Source organism: Hypanus sabinus, chromosome 25 (assembly GCF_030144855.1).
Source record: "Hypanus sabinus isolate sHypSab1 chromosome 25, sHypSab1.hap1, whole genome shotgun sequence".
NCBI lineage: Eukaryota > Metazoa > Chordata > Chondrichthyes > Myliobatiformes > Dasyatidae > Hypanus > Hypanus sabinus.
Genome location: NC_082730.1, coordinates 38,648,771 through 38,670,311, shown reverse-complemented (window position 1 = coordinate 38,670,311; position 21,541 = coordinate 38,648,771). Strand labels below are relative to the sequence as shown.

Here is a 21,541-nt window from a genome sequence, read left to right as displayed (position 1 = left end):
CAGGGAGAAGGCAGGAGCATGGGGTTAAGAGGGAGAATAAATCAGCCAAGATGGAATGGTGGATCTGACTCAATGGGCCGAATGGTCTAATTCTGTTTCTAGGTCTTATGGTGTGAGGGAGGATAAGGCAACTGTGACAATCAAGTGAAGTCAAGGACAGCATGAAAGCAAAAAAATTAGCAAAAATTAGTGGGAAGGCAGATGATTGGGAAGCTGTTAAGAATCAACAGAAGGTAACTAAAAATTAAATAATTAGAAAAAGGTAAAATCTGATGGTAAGTGAGCCAATAATATAAAAGATGATATTGCTGTGACTGACTATAATTGAGTGATTCAGGAGCTACAGTTGGGAGCTGTCGCTGTAAGTAAGTCTTTATTCATACAACCAAACTTTAGGAGAGAGTCCAGGGGAATCCCAAACGATATCACTCACCTGTCACTTATGTTTTATACTTTTTCAATGCAAAGATAACAATAAATGATTAACTACAGTTTCAATTGCTATAATTACCTGATTAACATTTGGAATATGATGAAGTTAATTTACAGAATTAAATATTTTCAATGGCAGAATATCCCAACACGCAGAACACCACTGATTATTCATTACAGGTAAATGTTTCAAAAGCTAGGCGCCCAAAATATACCCCTTTTGTAACAGCATTAAGGGATTTTTATATCAATATAAGCTTTATTTGTAATAAAAAAATTCAAAATAAATCATGCAATGCCTTTCCATTGTTACATTCATAGTCAATCTTCTGTTACATTCCTTATTGCCAATAAGACTGCTGCCATTCATGTGGTCCTCTCAGCTGGTACAATCATCGAGAGTCTTCTTCACTCAGCCACTCCCTCTCCATTAGCGAAGGAAGCATATACTGTGGTCCTTCCCCAACGAATCCTTGTGGTGGCCACTGTCACGTACCCCGTGATCGGGTTATCAAACCAGCAGAAATGGAATAATACGTTGGAGTCTGGTGGTACTATAACTAAAGGTGTTTATTAGTAAACTAAGTAATACAGTACTATAAAAATGCAACTATACATATAAAACAGGTTAGCGATGATATATACAGAAGTGTGGAAATGGGAATCAAAACCAAGCTCTATTGAAGTCTAGGGGTAAATGAATAGTCTTAAGATGGTTCAGAGTTCAGTTCAGTTCAGTTTAGTTTAAGTCGAGGTAGTTGCTGTTGTACCTTTGGAGAGAGAGAGAAAGAGAGAGAGAGAGAGAGAGAGAGAGAGAGAGAGAGAGAGAGAGAGAGAGAGAGAGAGAGAGAGCAAGAGAGAGCGAGAGTTGCAGGCAAACCTTCTGTTGTCTTCTTGTTCTGTTGTGCAGTTGTAGTCACTGACTGTGACTCCTCCGTTCCAGGCCAGACCGTTCTTCAGTGGTGAGCCTGTCACCCAGACGAGGGTGGACACACACACAAGCCCCCATCGGTCTGTTTTCACACACCGTGAGCCTCTGATCGATTCCCCCGAATTGATCCTCCAAACCCCCACCTTCCTGTGGGTGCACAACGCTCTTTCAGTGTCCCGTGCTGTGTCTGCTTGTGTCTCAGCAGGCTTGCTTTTTATCTGCCCTGCCGGGGTACCAGCCATCCATCCTGCCCATCACCAGGTCCCACCTTGCTGTCTCAGCAAGAATCCACACGAGCAGGCAAAGAAAGCGTCCTTGGAACAACGTAAACAATTATCGAAGAAGCATTAATACTAAATCACTCTCTTTCTCTCTCTCATTATCAGCATCTGCAGCAGGGTGCCTCCCACTCCTCTTCTCTCTCTTGTTAGCAGCATAGTTCACAGGGGGGTCAACTCTGGACCCCATCTCAGCCTGGTTTGCTCATCACACTACGTCAAGCATCATTCCCACCCTAAACATGTACTCCAGCAGCCTGGAATGTGGTTAGTAGTCCTCCTCCGAGAACATTGCGACGGAAGGATGATGGCATGATCTAACCAGAAGGTTAAGTGGCAAACCCATTTTCCTTCATTCCAAAGAGAAAAGCCCGAACTCACTCAACCTGTTCTCATAAGACATGTTCTCTAATCCAGGCAGCATCTCTTCTGCACCATTTCTAAAATTTCATAACCTTCCTGTAATGAGGCGACCAGAATCGAACTCAATATATTACATGTAATCTAACCAGAGTACTATAACTCTGCAACGTTAGCTCATGGCTCTCAAACTCAATCCCCAACTAATGAAGTGCCATCTTAACTACCCTATCACCTTGCATGGCAACTTTGAGAGATCTAAGGATGTGGACTGCAAGATCTCTCTGTTCCTCGGCACTACCAAGAATCCTGCCTTCAACTTTGATTTTCCAAATGGTAACACATCACACTTTTACTTTTGTCATTTTCAGCCAAGCTCTGCATGCTATCAATGTCCTATTATAACCTATGACAAACTTCTATACTATGGACAACACCACCAACCTTCGCGTCATCTGGAACTTACTAATCCTCTTCCACTTTCTCATCCAAGTTATTTATAAAACTCATGAAGAGTAGGGTTCCCAGACAGATCTCAGCAGAACACCATTAGTCACAAAGAGAGGCAAGTGTGAGCATTGGACCACTGGAAAATGACACTGGAGAGGCAGTAATGGGAAACAAAGAAATGACGGATGAACTGAAGAAGTATATTGCATCAGTCTTTGCTATGGAAGACACCAGCAGCATGCTAGGAATCCAAGAGTGTCAGGGGCAGAAGTATGTGCTTGCAAAGTTAAAAATAGTTAGAGCAGCACTCCGGGCACATAGCATTAGAGGCACTACTTGGCTCATAGTAGAACACGAATAGCAACATGTAGATTGCTTCAAGGTAACAGAAACTAAAACAGAACTAAACTGGCATGGAGTCATGCAGATAAATTAATCAAACATAGAATAGAACTTAGATAAGCAACTTGCCACCTGAAAGGCTGTGGTAGGGAAAGAGATTGCCAACATTATGGAGATGGAAATAAGTTGACATAATGGTGGCAAGGCAGAGCTTTGCTGCCATTAATCTGCACTTGTAAATTGAAGCTTATCTGGGTGCCAAACATTACACAATGTTTGTTTCAGGCAGATCACAAGAAGATGGAAGGAGTCAATGGGCAAGAAATGTAATTTGTGGTGAGCACTTAAGGTATTAGGTACAGCCTTTCTGGTGATTAATTAGAGGAAGTATCCAACTGTTGAACAAGTGCTTTGCCGAAGAATGAAAAGGGCTAGAAAGAGTGTTGGACACAACCCAGTCCATCACAGGCAAAGCCCTGACCACTATTGGACATATTTATTTGGTATACAGCCAACAGAAAGCAGCATCCAGTTCTTAATGTAAATTACAAGCAATAAACAGTTTGAAGTTCAAAGCACAGCTTTGCAAATGGCATTGTGTACGGAGCACAGGTTACTGGCCCATAGCAGGGACTGGCTTCTCAAAAGGTATAGGCTGCAAAGTGAAGTGACCCTGAGGCTTCTTGTCTGCATTAGCTAAATGTAAGATAATTGATGCACCATCAATAACTCTGAGACGTGGGTTAAGGTAGGCTTTTATTGGCTGGAAGAAAGCATAAGCAGCAAGTGACCATCACACAACATCCTGGAGACTGAGGAAGGGTTTGTGGCTCCAATCGCCTTTATACTGGGGTCTGTGGGAGGAGCCACAGGAGCGGTCAGCCGGGGGGTGGGGGGGGGGGCCTGTCCAGACAGGTATATGTAGTTCACCACAGTAATGGAGTTAATTCACTTAGCACACCATCGTGGTCACAGCATGATCAATCAATAGTTATTTGTATACTTAGAGGGTCAGCCAGCACAGCACTAATTTTAAGTAGCTGGGATATCTGTCCCCAGAATACTACACTACTTGTGTGAATTACTTTGTCACAACAAAGGTATCTAGAAAACATCACGTGCACATAATGTCAAGCAGTAGCAAAGCAGTATACAGATTAGAAAGCACTGGGGTTTGTTAAAGAGTGACAAAGAAAACGACAGAAAGAAACAAGAGCTAGAATTTGTTCCGCAACCTTCAGTTGCTGTGACAAACAAGTTGTTCGCCTGCAACTCATTGGCATGTTGTTTTAATTTGCAAGGTTTGAACCTGCATTGGAAATCCTTTGGCAACACGAGTGAATCTGCAGATGCTGGAAATAAATAAAAAACACAAAATGCTGGCAGAACTCAGCAAGCCAGACAGCATCTATGGGAGGAGGTAGTGATGACGTTTCGGGCTGAAACCCTTCATCAGGAGTGAATCCTTTGTAGTTTATAAATCCTTTGTAATTCAGTGATCTTTTATAAGACAGATATTCTCTGGGAATGTTTAAGTGTTAAGAACTAGTTGTCTAAATTTAAATGTGTATTGATAAAAATGAAATAAACAATGTTTAAACTATTTAATTACCTGGAAGTATCTCCTCCTTGGTAGGGAAGGGGGCTCCACCACTCAGGCAATGGGTATTAGCAGCTAGATCTCACCTTAGGGACTTGACAGGGAAGTAATCTTCTTCTTGCAGAGTAGGTGGATACAATGCAACCTCCCTTTAGTGAGGGTACCCCTAGATAAATATGCCGAAGAAGATTTAAAATCTCCTTTTGAGTTTTGGGCTTTGTTGATAGTGAATCAAATCCATCACAGTTCTCAGTAATTATGTTTTATTTGCACAGTTTGTCTTCTTTTGCACATTGATTGTTTGCTGCTTTGTTTATGTACAGTTTTTTTGTAAATTCTATTTCTTTGGTATTCTTGTGAATGCCTGCAAGACAATGTGTCTCAAGGTTTATTTTTTTTACATATGTACATTTATAAAGATTTGCATATTCAGAAAATGTAGGTGCAAACATGTGCTGAGTTTTAAGGATTCTTCATCGGCCAACAAACAGGAGTTGGTGTGAGGTTACGTTTATATTAAAGCAAACGTCAAAGTCCTAATGTTAGGGATTTGAATGGATCCAAAGTTGTAGTATGGTTTCTATTGGTGGAGAAGTTGATCTAAAAGCATTCATTAAGTTAAGATCCAGTTCAATTCACAATGGATTAGTTCTATGGATGTCCATCAAATGAACACAAGAACATCGTCTTCAAAGCACTCTTTCCATGACTCACAGCACCACATTTATCATTAAAACAATTTTTCTGCTTGGTCCATTTTGACAAAACTTGCACTTAAAATAAATAAATGTAATATATATCCTAAGCTGGATATTGAGCTAGTTTCTGGTTCTTTGATATGCAATTACTCTATAATTATTTGTAGAGTTCAAAGGAAATCATGTCTTAATACATTTTAACCTTTAAATAGAAAATAATTAGTTATAATTATGTAATCTCTGTAAAATTTGAGATGCCTGAATCAAGATTACCCCTTAGGGAAATGAACATTTTCCACTATTTTCCATGGGTGTTCTTCCAATTTCTTAAGGTAACATCAGCAGAAGAATGCCAGAATCATCAGAGAAAATAGTGGAATGAAAATCAGATTCTGTCATTAACTACAGACTTTTCTTAGTAAGATCACCACAAGTGCATTTGGGGGCAACATTTAACTTCCCTGTTTGAAACTGTTTTCTGGTTTTCACTCCATATCTCTCTTCCACAGAATGCCCAATAATAACTCATCCAATTTTCATCATTTTGTAGATAAGATTATGCGTTTCCACCTTGCTACATCTTGTTATGGAGTAATTGAGTGATCGAGCACAGTAACAGACCCTTCAGCCCAACTCACCCGTGCTGACCAGGGCACCCACCAAGCTAGTCCCAATATTCTGTACTCAGCCCATATCCATTTAAGCATCTAAATCCCAGTTGTCCATGTACTTGCCCAAATGCTTCTTAACTGATATGACTAAACCTGCCTCAATCACTTCCTGTGGCAGTTCATTCCCTATACTCGCCACCTTCTGCATAAACTTTCTTCTCCAAACTTCAGAATTTTTAGCAATCATGATTAACAACCCAATTCAGTTTTGTTCTTTTCTCTGCTTAGCCAAGAGGACAAGTTCATTGTTTGTCTGCCAATCTCTGCCTCAGCTTATTTGACTTGGCACATAAAATAAACTGAACTTGAAGTCTTTCTGGTTGATGTTCTTTTGCTGGTTATATGCCATGTTCTATGACCTGGGCAATCATGGCCTTTCCATGAACACAATTGTTCTTGGCAAAATTTCAGCAGAAGTGGTTTTCCATTTCCTTCTTCTGAGCAGTCTCTTTACACGATATGCGATGCCAGCCATTATCAATATGCTTCAGAGATTATCTGTCCGGTGTCAGTGGTCACAAAACCAGGACTTGGCACATGCACAAGCTGCTGATATGACCATCTCCCACCTGTTTCCATGGCTCCACATGATCCCGATTAAGGGGCTAAGGAGGTGCTACACCTTACTCAAGGGTGACCTGCAGGCTAGTGTAAGGAAGAAGCGCCTTACAGCTCCTTTGGTAGAGACATATCTCCACCCCACCATCCATCTGGTCTCAGTAGCTCTGTATTATTTTCCCTTATAAGCCAAATGAATCATAGCAAAGCCATTTTTGATGGGCCTCGTAATTCCATAAGGAGGCAAAATCACAATACCAAAGAAATTAGTATGTCAAAGGGTTAAAACTCGATAAAACAGGCATTAGACCCCATACATATATAAATAAGATAAATAAATAAATAAAGGCTGACTTCAATGGAACCGAATTTTGGGAGGAGAGTACAGCCTGCGGCCAAAACTCTCACACCCATTTGTTACAAAAGACTACCTTTCATCCTTAAAAGCAGTTTGAGTGAAACTATATGTCAAATATCTTTGAAAATTTCAAATAAGTAATTTTTATTTCTTTTCAATAGAATGTTGCAGAACAACCAGCTGAAGAGGCTCCCATGTGAAGCACTGTGGGATCTACCCAACCTCCAGTCACTGTAAGTTGTCAATAACTGCATATTCATTCATTATCGGAAGTCAATAGTATCTGCATTCTGAAACGTTCACTTCAAATCTCATCTCATTAACAATGACATATTCACATTGATTCAAAACTGACACTTGCTGTATTTTGAAGGATGGCCATGTTTTTAGATGAGTTTATAATTTGCCCTAAGCTTTGCAATAATATAACTTGTGCAGAGCATAGGAAAAATATTCTATACTAACGATGAGGCTTTTGCTGATTTTATATGAACATAATGATCTGAAACATTTGATACTGCATCATCTTAATTGATAATGTTTGCTAAGGGCAAGAAACTGAATGAATAACAACTTGAGCTTATGAAAAGCACAGCCTCAAATATTTAACAACTTTGGCATTACAATATTGAGACTTCTAAATTCATATCATCTTTAAAACCAAAATGCAATTATATTTATACAATGAGGAATTTTATATTTATGGAAAAATAAACTGCCTTCAATTCCTAAGCAATTTTATAGTCTCTTAATTGACAAACAATTGGCAAACAATCTTAATTGACAAACAATTGGCAAACTTTTCAATTATTTGCTTTTTACATTCTCAGTTATGTTCCCAAGAAAATTGCTCTAAGCTTACAAAATTACACCACACCTACTCTTATGAACTTTCATGCATTTGCATTATGTTTTATAGAAAGAATATTGTGTACAAAAAGAATGAAGGAAACACCTTTATTTGAGTAGATGACCAAACATTCATTGTAGATCACTAGTTTTAAATTACAGCATCAGAAGATACAATGAAGAGGTGCTATTTTGGTTAATTTGCAATTAAGGAAAGCTTTTCATGTAACAGGAGACTGTATCCAGACAAGAAAATTGGATAACATTCACATGCTCAATAAACAAACATTGCCTTCATTACACTTGATACCATTCAAGGACAGTACTTCCAAAATCAGATAAGAATGAATGTAAAATCCAAGTTGCAGATAACAATACCCACATCAAGCAATGAACTACAATGAACTTTGTTTTGTCTCCTACCTCCTTCATTTTAACCCATTTGTGATGGGCCTTGGTTATCTTTTCCTTATAAAAAACAGTAATGTCTTTGTGTTCAAAGCTGAATGACAATTTTTCATTCAGATCTTAAGAGGATGGTGAATACAAAAGTGGAGGCTCTGTGCTCAACCATTTGAAGTAAGCGTTTTCATTGGATTTCAAGTTGTGCATTTATCAGTTGGAAACACCTGATTTTTATATTTGAATCTGTGTCACCAAGGCAAGTGTTAATATGGCTTGATTTTGAAAGAAGTTTAGTCCTGATCTACCAATAAACTGATGTTACCTGTTCAGTCCATTAACCTTGAAATGACTGAATTACACAAAATACCTACATTATAATTGCTGTATTGATGGCTGCACAAACTTCCCAGGAATTTTCATGTTGAACTGGCAATGATCATCGCAAACTATTCATTCTGTTCATATTTTTCCGGTCAGTTGAATCTCACCACAGTTACTCCCCATCCAGTGTACAGTACAGACATCTTTAAATTATTCAGTTCACAATACAGGTTAACATTACCGGAGCAATACAGATTGTCTTCCAATTTACCCATCAGTGAGGATTGCAAGTTCCTCCATTAAGGAAATTTAAAAAAAAATTTTTTTTTTTTTAAATTCCTTCGAATGCACTATAGGTTCCAGAAGATTGGTTAGTATACCCGGCAGAAAACAGGCAACAGAAATTTACAAGGTGCTGGGAATATTATTGTCAAACAGTGAATTGAGGTGGAGTTTTAAAAAATGTTATTCAATACAATAATGTTTGTTTCCTAAAAGAAATATGCTAATGACCACTTCCAGGTTTTGTACAGTCCAAAAGTTTGACACTACATATCCAAGTATAAATCTTTACTTAGAGACACGGCACAGAACTGGCCCTTCCGGCCAACAAGCCATGCTGCCCAAGAACCCTACTCTCTCCACCCCACCCATCAACCCCAGGACTACTTACAATGACCAATTGACCTACTAACCCACCTACTTAACCCTAGCCTAATCACAGGACAATTTACAATGACTAAATAATCTACTAACCAGTGTGTCTTTGGACTGTGGGAGGAAACTGGAGCACCCGGAGGAAACCCACATGGTCACGGAGAAAATATACAAACTCCTTACAGATGGCTCCTGAATTGAACTCCGAACTCTGACGTCCCAAGCTGTAATTACACTGGCTAACCACTGCACTATCACTTTTGTATCCATGACACAAGGCTGAGGTGACATTTATACTTATTGATTAATTTAGCGATACAATGTGGAACAGTCCCTTTCGGCCCAACAACCCACACCACCTGGCAACCTGCCTACTTAACCCTACCCTTATCACAGGACAGTTTACAACGACCAAATGGTCTACTAAACTTTGGACTGCAGAAGGAAACCAAAGCACCTGGATGAAACCCATGCAGTCAAGGGAAGTACATACTTCCAGACAGCACTGGAATTGAACTGCAAACTCCGATGCCCCGAGCTGTAATCTTGTCATGATAATTCCTACGCTACCATGGCACCCCTAACATTGTGTGCAATATTAACGTCCCCTTTTGGAGAATTACAGAGAAACTTGAACTAGGTTGTACTGGGAGAACCCATTGGTGAACACTTCAGGGACAATCAGGTATTCACAATACAATACTTCATCCTGGATTGCATCAAATTTTCCATGTCTCTACTGCCCCCCATTATCTCTCATCCATCCAAGGCTGTACTCTCTAGATCTGCTGGACCCCAGACACCCTGCAATGCCAGGAAACCTTCATTTATAGATTAGTGCAAGTAAACAAACTTTCACACTCCTCTCCCACCCCCACTATCAACATCATTTCTGTTAATTCTAGTTAGTGTTGGGAAGCCAGTGGCTGAATCGTTTTTAGCAAATACATTGACTTCAGCAGAATTTGTGGAATTCATTTTTTCAGTTTAACGCCAGGATTAAAAAAAGTCACCAGCTGTGGAAAAAACATGTGCAAGTTTTCATATACTGGTTAATGCATGCAACGTTAAGCCTGTACCTGTTAGCAGGCTGCTAATTGTGGCAAAAAAAGACAGTACTAGAAAATCAAGCTAAGCTTGCTTTACCTATGGAAAACAAAATGCTTGTTATCTTAATTAATGCCCTGGGGTTCATTTTTTTCAGTTTTTATTTTTGGATTCAACTTATTGCTCTTTCCCAGAAAGAGGCAAAATATCTGTTAGTCAAGTTTCCAGAGAAGTTAGATGGATCATGGTATGTCCTACTTACTGGTTTTAAAGCAAAGCAAAATGCGAAGGTTGATTCAGTTTTGCAAAGACAATTGCGCAGTAACCGCTGTACCAATGCTACTACCAAAACTTAGGAAAGCCAACTCAAATAATTTACCTATTAAAATAATAAAAGCACAGATCTGTCTAAAGCAAGCATTCCCAACCTTGGTCACGGATCGTTACCATTAAACGAGGGGTCCATGGTCCTAAGGTGGGGAAACCCGGTCTAAAGCATCATTAACTCAGCACCAAATCTGCAATGTCAGACTACCCATATTTAGGTAGATAACTTAAAGCAAATAGACTTTGAAATTGCAACGGCCCAGCTATTGACCTGAAGAAACCTCGGAGAGTTGCGGACGCAGCACAGCACTTCATTGAAGCCAGTCTCCTCTCTGCTAGCATTGCCTATACTTCTTGCTACTTCAGCCAATATAATGAAATACCTCACCCACCCAGACATTCCCTCTTCTCTAATTTCCCATCAAGCAAAAGAAACTAAAGCCTGAAAACACATACCCAGGCTTCTACGCCACTGTTTTAAGACATCAAATGCTTTCCTAGTATAAGATAGACTCTGGACCTCTCAATCTACCTTGCTATCTTCTTGCACCTTACTGTTTAACTGTTCTGCACTTCCCTCTGCACTTCATTGTTTTGCCACAATGCACTGTGCAAAGATTTGTTCTGTATGAGCAGAACGTGAGAAAAGCTTTCACTGTATCTCGGCACATGTGACAATAATAAACCAATTCCTTTTCCAACAGTTGCCACTTCAGCTGCATAGTATCGGCAATATAATCTTTCAAGTTTTACCTTTAACCTGTTTATTGTTAACTGAAAGTTAACAGTTGCTTAGCTGTCTGCCAACATAACATTGTAGTAACCAATGTACGGAACACACATACACAAAGCTCCAGTTTCCTTACTCTGGGATGACGCCTATCCTGAATCAATCCCAACAGGTGCTTTTCTGAAGTACAACAGTGTTATTTATATTATAACTGAATGACACCCTGGAGAGAGTTCAAAAGCAATAATTAAATCTCAAGGTTCAGCCATACACCTCGGGAGTGGAATAATTCATGATGTTTTCTGCACACCTTCAGTTCGATTACTAAAGTCAGCTGTTCAGTTACAATGTCAACAACTGATTAAAGACTATTGAAACATGGATAAAGGAATCACTGTTATAATACTTGGGTTAAATTATAACCATAATTTCACAATGTTCTCAGCTCTTGTAATTCAGTTATGTAATAAATGTTGGCATTTATTCTGGTTAAGAATCGGAAGAAATAAACAAACTTAAACTACATTGTAGAAATAATATTTAATTTATCAGAAGGCTTTGAACATGCAAGTTATTGCACTTGATAATGTTTGTTCATTTTAACATTTAAACACTAAATAAGAAATCATGAAATATTGCAAAGAAACATTTACGTTGGCGTAATTGGTTCACTTAATGTAACTGTACTTCAGTTTTCATGGATTTCAGCAAGGCATTTGACAAGGTACCCCGTGCAAGGCTTATTGAGAAACTAAAGAGGCATGGGGTCCAAGGGGACATTACTTTGTGGATCCAGAACTGGTTTTCCCACAGAAGGAAAAGAGTGGTCGTAGTCAGGTCATGTTCTTCATGGAGGTTAGTGGCCAGTGGTGTGCCTCAGGCATCTGTTCTGGGACTCCAACTCTTCATGATTTTATAACTGACCTGGATGAGGAAGTGGAGGGATGGGTCAGTAAGTTTGCTGATGACACAAAGCAGTGTCATGGTGTTGTGGATAGTGTGGAGGGCTGTCAGAGGTTACAGTGGGACATTGATAGGATGCAAAACTGGGCTGAGAAGTGGCAGATCGAGTTCAACCCAAATAAGTGTGAGGTGGTTCATTTTGGTAGGTCGAATATGATGGCAAAATATAGTATTAATGGTCAGACTCTTGGTAGTGTGGAGGATCAGAGGGATCTTGAGGTCCAAGTCCATAGGGCACTCAAAGCTGCTGCACAGGTTGACTCTGTGGTTAAGAAAGCATATGGTGCATTGGCCTTCATCAATCGTGGGATTGAGTTTAGGTAATGTTGCGGCTATATAGGACCTTGGTCAGACCCCACTTGGAGTACTGTGCTTAGTTCTGGTCACCTCACTATAGGAAGGATGTGGAAACCATAGAAAGGGTGCAGAGGAGACTTACAAGGATTTTGCCTGGATTGGGGAGCTTGAGAATAGGTTGACTGAACTCAGCCTTTTTTCCTAGGAGCGATGGAGGATGAGAGTTGACCTAATAGAACTGTATAAGATGATGAGAGGCATTGATTGCGTGGATAGTCAGAGGCTTTTTCCCAGGGCTGAAATGGCTGGCAAGAGAGGTCACAGTTTTAAGGTGCTTGGAAGTAGGTACGGAGGAGATGTCAGGAGTGTTTTTTACGCAGAGTGGTGAGTGCGTGGAATGAGCTGCCGGCAATGCTGGTGGAGGTGGATATGATAGGATCTTTTAAGAAATTCCTGGACAGGTACATGGAGCTCAATAAAATAGAGGACTATGGGTAACATTAGGGAATTTCTAAGGTAAGGGCATATTTGGCACAGCTTTGTGGGCTGAAGGACCTGTATTGTGCTGCAGGTTTTCTATGTTCTATGTACTAGTCAATATTCTTTCACAAAGTATTTTGAATTTAATGAATTAATCCATCGGTATTTATTGTTAATTATTAGGAAGAGCTCCGGTGAAATATAGAATTGTAAACCAAATGTATAGGTAAAAATTCTAATGGAGGTAAAGGAAAGATTTTCTCCTACTTTCCCGCAAATTTATGTGTATCCCTCCTAGAAAAGTTATGCAAAAATTCCTCCGTTCCAATTTTCATCACTTAAAAAATTAAGTGCTTCTTTTCTGGGTCACAAAAAAAATCCCTTGTAGCTATAGTTCTTTTTTTAATGATGGGAGGAAGACCCCAGCCAGGGTCAATACCTGTAGGGTCTCAGCTCGATATGTCAACCGTTTACTCTTTTCCATAGATGCTTCCTGGACTGCTGAGTTCCTCCAGCATTTTGAGTGTGTTGCCTTTGACCCATGTAGAGCTGCGGGGTCTGATAACATACCTGGTCAGGTGCCAAGGGACTGTGCAGCCCAGTTAACTGAGCTTCCAAAAGGTATCTTCATCATCTCTCTGGAACAAACCACCGTCCCCTTAGGCGTCAAAGTGGCCATCATTATCCTAGTGCCTAAGAGGATTAATGGCTCTGACGTCAACAATAATGAAGTGCTGTGAGTGGCTGGTTATGGATTGCATTAAATCCCATCTTCCTGCTACATTGGGCCCTTTGTAGTTCATATTTCACTCAAATTGGTCCACTGTAGTCCACTCTGGCCTGTTCCACCTGGAAGATGGTGCCTCATATGAAAAGTTGCTGTTTATCAACATCAGCTTGGCGTTTAATATAAATCAGCCTAAGCAACTGGTGGGTTAACTGTTATTGTTGGGTCTCAACACCTCCTTCTGTAACTGGAACATGGACTTCTTGACAGAAAGGCCACAGCCAGTCTATTTTGGCAGAAACATCTCTAGCTCCATCACTCTGAACACCAGCACTCCCGAGGGCTGCATGCTCAGCCCACTGCAGATCATACTGCTGATGCATGAGCGCACTGCTAGATCTTGTTCAAACCGAACCACCAAGTTCACTGCTGACACAACAGTGGGTTGCCTTACCAACAATGATGGTGAGACAGTGTACAGATACGAGGTGGAGTGGCTGATAGAATGGTACAAGCATAGCAACTTGAGTTTCAACATGGACAAGATCAAAGAGATGATTGTGGACTTTAGGAAGGTGCCTTCTGACGGTCCTCATTGCACACACATGGCTCCTCTATGGAGAGACATGGGAGCACCAGATTTCTGGGAGATCACATAACAGATGATCTCACATGTTTGATCAAGACCTCTTTGGTCGCAAAAGCACATCTGGCCTCCACTTCCTGAGGAGATTGAGGTGAGTGAGCCTCTCCCTCACCCCCTATTTTAACCAATTTGTACAGGAGCATGATCAAGGGTGTCCTGACCAGACGCGACACCACGTGGTACAGGAATTGTAGGGAATTGCAAGATAGCTGACAGCAAGTCCCTACAAAGGATTGCAAGAACTGCTCAGAGAATTATCAAGATCTCTCTTCCACACCTTTCAAATATTTATCAGGAGCAATGGATATGCAGTGCCTTTAGCATTCTCAAAAATCCTTCCCATCTGTCCAACAATCTCTTTGACACCCTACCATTAGGCAGGAAGTACCATAGCATTAGGAAAGAGCTGTTAGGATGGGAAACAGTTTGTTACCCGATTCGGATATGACCCAAGTACAGAGTGAGAGACACTGAAGCAGGTTGATAGTTCACAAACTTTAATACGAACAGTGTTAAAGGGAAAATAAACAATAAATGCTTGGCCAAATAGGACCATTAACTAATACTCTCAAATGGAGAATGAAGTCTACATTGCGGCTGAAAAGAACATCTAAGCATTAAACGGATACTGCTAGTTTTCAGTCAGTTGACTCAAAAGTCCAATTTCTCAAGGAAGGCTGAAAGCAAACAGCAGTGAAGTGTTGCTGTGCTCTGTAAAAGTCTCGACAAACACTACGACAACAAGTATGGAATTAAATATTATCACAATTAAATAATAATTAGCTGACACGTGCATTTTCAGAAGCACAATTGCCGTATCTACTGTGCTGCGAAATCCGTGGTTGTGACAGTTTCTTCAGTAAGACCAGTGAACTCTCTGCCACCACCCTGTTCTCATTATGTATGACAGACCAGTAACATTATACTGTTACTTTTTTAACTTACATTGTATATACACAATATTATTTGTTAATTTACTGTGTTAATATTGTGAGTTTGAATGTACTATGTTGTGTACCTGGACCAAAGGACCATTGTTTCATTTGGTAATATACATGTGTATAGTTGAATAACTGGACTTGAACTTGAATTTGAACTCAATATACCTGTAACCTTTGACATGGTTGGTGATGCCATCTGATCCATCTTTCAACTGGATGGATCTGCTTTCACCAGAAGAAGATGACACCAGTGATCAACGTGACAAAGGGCAACATCCTTCAGATGGTTCATGAACCTAATTCTTTCACTTCTTTTAGATCTTCTTTTTCTTTCAAATGCAGTTCTGTTGTGGTTAGAGCCTGTTGGAATCTACATTTTGGGCCGATTGACTGATCTGATGTCTAACTGTTTCTGAGAGAGTTCCACGAGGCTTCAAGCAATATGTGCAGTCTTGAGATCCAGGAAGCCTGGAGACAGGGCGTGAGCAAATGATTGACTCCCCTTCTCACCACTCTCACCAATTAAAGCACTGAAGAAGATTGAAATCATCAAGGAATGAGCAGGTGTTTCACACCATCTACCAGTCTCACGCCCTCAGCTGCTGGAGAAAGGTATCTGCGTGTGACCCACTCTCTCTCTCTCCCTCTTGCTGTTCCCAAAAGAAGGACCCTGCATTCGGATGGTCTCTCTCTTCCTTGATGCTATCAGAGGATGGTACCGAAGTTCTGGGTCTGTGATTGTGGACTGGACTCTCTACTTCACATTCCAATGCATTTCTGGTTTCTGGTCACTCCTTGTTTTGTTGTTATTTTGGCAATTTTGAATCCGGGCAGCCTGCAGATAGCAAGCACTGAGCTGAACAGAATGTGGCTGGACTGTTTCAACTTTATGTTTTATACTCAGTGTTTCTCACTTTTTTTTGCTGTTTGGACAATTCTTACTGTGCATGAGAGGGAGTTTGATTTTTTTTTTGAACAAGTTCCATGGTTTTCTTTGTTTCATGCCTGTCTGTGGAGAAGACATTGCAAGGTTGTGGACTGCATACATATTTTGATAATAAATGTACTTTGAATCTTGCTACTCTTTATAGCCATCCAAGGAATCACAGGTAATATTATTTTTGTTACCATTGTTTCCAACTTTCCATCTCTGGGTCTCAGCCCAAAACGTTGACTGTACTCTTTTCGATAGATGCTGCCGGGCCTGCTGAGTTCTTCCAGCATTTTGTGTGTGTTGCTTGGATTTTCAACATTTGCAGATTCTATCTGGTTTCTATTCCTGGCCTGCTCCCATTTTTCATCCACGGGCTGTCAGGGAAAAGGCAGATGAATGGGGTTGATAGGGAAAATGAATCAGTCATGACGAAATAGCAGAATAGACTGGATGTGCTGAATGGTATAATTCTGCTCTTATCTCTTATGGCCTTATATTCCTGCCAACAAGATCCATATACACAACTTCAGCTTCCATTTTTATGCTGTTGTCACTCAGCAGCACCTCTCTAAAATCTCCCTCAATCCTCTTCTGATTTTATTTACTCTGCCATTATTAACCACACATTTGGATACTTGTATCCCAACACCTAGAAACTCTGACCTTCTACTTCTCCATAGCTTTCCTTTATTTTCCTTAAGGTGTCCAATAATGCATTTCCCTATGTAGCTTGAATTCATATTTTGTTTAACACTCCTGTGAAGTGCTTTAGTATGTTAACAACTTGCATTTATTTAATATATTAAGTAAAATTAAGTGTTTTTAGGTGACAAGATCAGCCACTGGTGCTACTGCAGATTGAAGATAACAGTAGGGAAACTTTTCAAATGAGTGACAAATGTTGTTGCACTCAAGTAGTCTGCATTGTCCAACACCAGCATTTACCATGTGCTGACAAATTGAAACTAGATCATGTTATTATGTTTCTTAATAGATATGCTGCCAAATCTGTCAAGTCCAATGCATTGGTTATTTTGCTTAGAAATTACTCTGGGTCTTTGGTTTCTGTCTAGATTTACAAAGGTAATTGTGAAGCCTTTTCTTAAGTTCATGGCCAATGTAAGGGGGATTCAAACAGTGCAGTAAATGTAGAAAAGGAAGAGAGAGAGTGAAAAGCTTAGTGGTTTAAAATGTCTAATCATGGAACCTTAAACTTTAGTAAATGTTACTTGCGCTAAAAGTTATACAATTTTCCAATTGTTTTACCCAACTGTGTATATCACTGATGATATACTCAGTCTAAGTGAAATGTATCGAAAATCATTTGAGTTTTTAATGAATGCTGGCTTTGCAGTTTATTGTTTGCCATGTTAAAGTAACCCTGTTAAATACACATTTACATCACTATTAAAAGTCAAGTTTAAGGTGGAATCTGCTCCGAAGATAATTGAGAAAGAAACTATTAATCAAATTCTCATTCTGATTAAAAAATTGTAAATACAGTTAATTACTCTTTATGATACAGTAAGTTTTCACAAGTGATTCATTCCTCTCCAATCACTAATGTCCATGAAAATATTCACAGAAATACCAAATAGAAATACTTTCTTTAAACGTATCAGTATTCTTACTTAATATTAATTAATGACAGTAAAATATTAACCCAATCAAATTTTCATTCTGTTCTTCAGGTCAAGTCAAGTAAGTCAATTCACTTTTTATTGTCATTTTGACCATAAACTGCTGGTACAGTACACAGTAAAAATGAAACAACATTCCTCCAGGACCATTGTGCTACATGAAACACCAGAAAACTACACTAGACTATGTGAGATACCAGACTATGTAAAACAACACAAAAACTGCACTAGACAACAGACCTACACAGGACTATATAAAGTGCACAAAACAGTGCAGGGCAGTACAGTACAATAATTAATTAATGAATAAATAATTAATAAACAAGACAATAGGCACAGCAGAGGACAAATTTCAATACAATGATAAATGATGTAGACTCTGGGTATTGAGGAGTCTGACGACTTGGGGGAAGAAACTGTTGAACAGTCTAGTTGTGAGAGCCTGAACGCTTTGGTGCCATTTGCCAGATGGCAGGAGGGAGAAAAGTTTGTATGAGGGGTGCGTGGGGTCTTTCACAATACTGTTAGTTTTGCGGGTGCAGCGTGTGGTGTAAATGTCTGTAATGGTGGGAAGAGAGACCCTGATGATCTCAGCTGACCTCGCTATCCGCTGCAGAGTCTTGCAATCTGAGTCAGTGCAATTCCCAAACTAGGCGCTGCTCAGGATGCTCTTGATACATCCTCTGTAGAATGTGATGAGGATGGGGGGGGGGGGGGGTGGGGGGGATGGACTTTTCTCAGCCTTCGCAGAAAGTAGAGATGCTGCTGGGCTTTCTTGGCTATGGAACTGGTGTTGAGGGACCAGATGAGATTCTCCAGCAGGTGAACTCCAAGAAATTTGGTGCTCTTAATGATCTCAACAGAGAGGCTGTCAATGTTCAGCAGAGAGTGGTCACTCCGTGCTCTCCTGAAGTCAACAACCATCTCTTTTGTTTTCAGTGAAGAAGAAATGTTTAATTTAATCAATGCACGCAATTGACCTGAAAAAGACAAATACAAGTACCAATATATTACCTATGTTGCACATCTACCTTGTACAATATATTTATTACCTTAATAGTGGAAAACATGCAGAATTGTTATCTAAAATTTAAATACATATATTTAAAATGTAAACTTATTTTTATCGTATTTGATGCATAGTTGATTGCAGGTTTGCAGAAAACACATTCATGCAGAGTCTTTTGTATTACCAGCTTTCAAACTATCGAACAAATATGAACATTCCTAGACTTCTTTATGTGCAATATATGCATTGAACCAGCTCTGTGTCTATTAGCCTACATTAAACAAAACATTAACTGAGGGAATTCAAGCCTTCAAATAAATGGACTAATTAAAGTATATACTGGTAGAACAGAGAATCAGGATGTAACAGCTCTGTCAGTAAATACAGCCTTTGCTTTGATAACCATCTGCACAGACTAGAAAGATAACTTTTTTTGATTTCAATGCAATCCGGAATCAGCTGCTCCCAGAAGAAATGAGGCTAAAATTGACTAAATAAGGTATCAAGGGGGGAATAAACCAGCCATGGCTTCCTTTCTGATCGCTATCGGATGTTCCTTTGGAGAATGCGGGTTTATGTATCTAGAAAGTGAGGTCAAGATCAGGCCAAGTGACAAGCCCTCTTGGTTGGACAGATGCACTCTAGTGAAAGTCACTTATAAAGTATGATTGATGGTTGTGAAGTCAAGTGGAGTATGAAAGAATCAATATCCTCAGGGGGAGAAAACAGAAAATGTGAAGATTCTCTCAAATTGTCACTATGGATATTAATTAAGTTCTTATATGGGGGGGGGGGGCAGGGGGAGGTAACATCATTTCTGGCCTCTGTGCTCTGGATGACAGTGTGTGACAACTAATTAGCATGGCAAATGGAATTTTTTTTACATGCACTTTGAGGAAGCTTTCGTCGTCTCCTCAGGAGTTTTGTGAGACATTGTCTCACTGTTCTCCCGCTAAGATTTTTACTACTTTCCCACTCCTTGACCATGTTCTCATTCGGATTTGTACCACAGTTTGCCAGCTCATGCCTCAGCCATCCCCATCTCCTCTCTACACTATCTCCCTCTACTCTTCCAGTTCAGTTGAGGGGTCTCAAAATATTATCTGTCCGTTACCCTCAACCCACTGATTTCCTCAGCAGTTTGTACTTCGCTCCCCTCTCTTGTGTCTCTGGAAAAAGGAGATTACCCCATGAGAAAAAAAATGAGCAATACATCAGAACATTCTAGAAAATGGAAGAATAAGAGATGATCATAAAGTCATGGAGATACAATCATGGGGGAATCTGGCTCTGTGACCCATTGAATCCACGTGAACCACCATTTTACAGTAATCGTACATTAATCCCAACTTTTATTTGCCTCTTATTTCTCTTCAGCTCTCAGATTCTACCTTCACTTATACAGAAAAGGGTTATTTACAGTGACCACTTAACATCCCAACCTGCATATCTTTGGGATTTGGAAGGAAACCAGAGCACCCAGGGAAGCCCATGTGGTCATGGGAAAAATGTGCAGTCCTTAAGATCCCAAGATCAGTGATGAACCCTAGTGTCTGGTGCTTTGAGACAGTGGTTCTACTAGGTCCGTAAGACCATAAGACATAGGAACAGAATTAGGAGCATTCATTCCAATGAGTCTGCTCTGCCATTCCATCATGGCTGATCCCGGATCCCACTCAACTCCATACACCTCCCTTCTCATCGTATCCTTTGACGACCTGACTGTTCAGGAAACTATCAACTTCTACGATTTACAAACTATTTTCACGGGGAGAATGCACAAACCCCTTACAGGCTGTAGCGGGAATTGAACCTGGGTTGCCTGTACTTTAAAGCATTGTGCTAACCAGTGTGCTACCAGTCACTCTTCATTAAAACATATAAATTCTGAGAGGGCTTGACAGTGTAAAACCGTAAACAAATTTCCTTTGCGGGAGAACTTGAAAGCCAAGAAACATTTAAGGTTTTAGGTGCTTTACGTTGAAATGAGAAGGAACTTACTTTCTTCTGATGGCTAGGAACCTTTTTACTCCAGAGAATTATAGGTGCCAAAGCTTTAAGAATAATACCTAAAGGCTGCTTTGTGTCATATTTACTCAAGCAAATAACAAAAACACAACTATCAACAGATCATCTTTTAATGAAGGAAGTAACAATAGTACCTGATACAACAGTGCATCAAATATATATAATCTGGTACATTTAGATTTTAAAGCGACATCTACACTGGTTATACTGCTGGCCCTCTGAAAGGAAAAAGAAATCCACATAAATCTTTGTAATTTCACCAAGCTATAAATTCTTTATATCTCTTAGTTTCTTCATTAAGTCAAGTCAGTCACTTTTTATTGTCATTTCGACATAACTGCTGGTACAGTACACAGTAAAAATTAGACCTTTTTCAGGACCATGGTGCTACATGAAACAATACAAAAACTACAATGAACTACATAATTTAATTCTTTCTTGTACACTGTAGTGGTTTCATGCACCAACAATTCCAGAGGATAATTTTCCTAGAATAATTCCATTCTGAGAATGCAGAAGCACTATCTATTGGAAGCCTTAAACTAGGGTGATTCAAGAAGACAAGAGATTCTGCAGATGCTGGAAATCCAGAGCACACACACAAAATGCTGGAGGAACACAGCAGGCCAGGCAGCATCTGTGAAGAGGAATAAACAGTCAATATTCCCAGGCTGAGACTTTTCATTCAGAGTGGATAGGGTGGGGGAGGAAGCCAGAATAGGAAGGTGGCTGGGGAGTTTAAGTTGGCAAGTGAGAGAGGAAACCAGCTGAGGAGGAAGGTGAGTATGAGGGGGAGGGGGAAATAAATTCAGAAGCTGGAAGGTGAAAGAGCTAAAAGGATGAAGCAGAAGGAATCTGATGC

The 21,541-nt window shown here is 39.9% G+C and overlaps 1 protein-coding gene across 1 annotated transcript in view; it reads left to right on the top strand.

Moving 5' to 3' along the window:
* The window catches only part of LOC132381178 (leucine-rich repeat-containing G-protein coupled receptor 6), a 317,117-nt gene that overhangs the window by 186,965 nt on the left and 108,611 nt on the right, over positions 1-21,541 (top strand). The window contains exon 4 of the mRNA XM_059950470.1: positions 6,840-6,911. Coding sequence (XP_059806453.1) covers positions 6,840-6,911 — 72 coding nt within the window. The remainder of the gene's footprint in view (positions 1-6,839; positions 6,912-21,541) is intronic.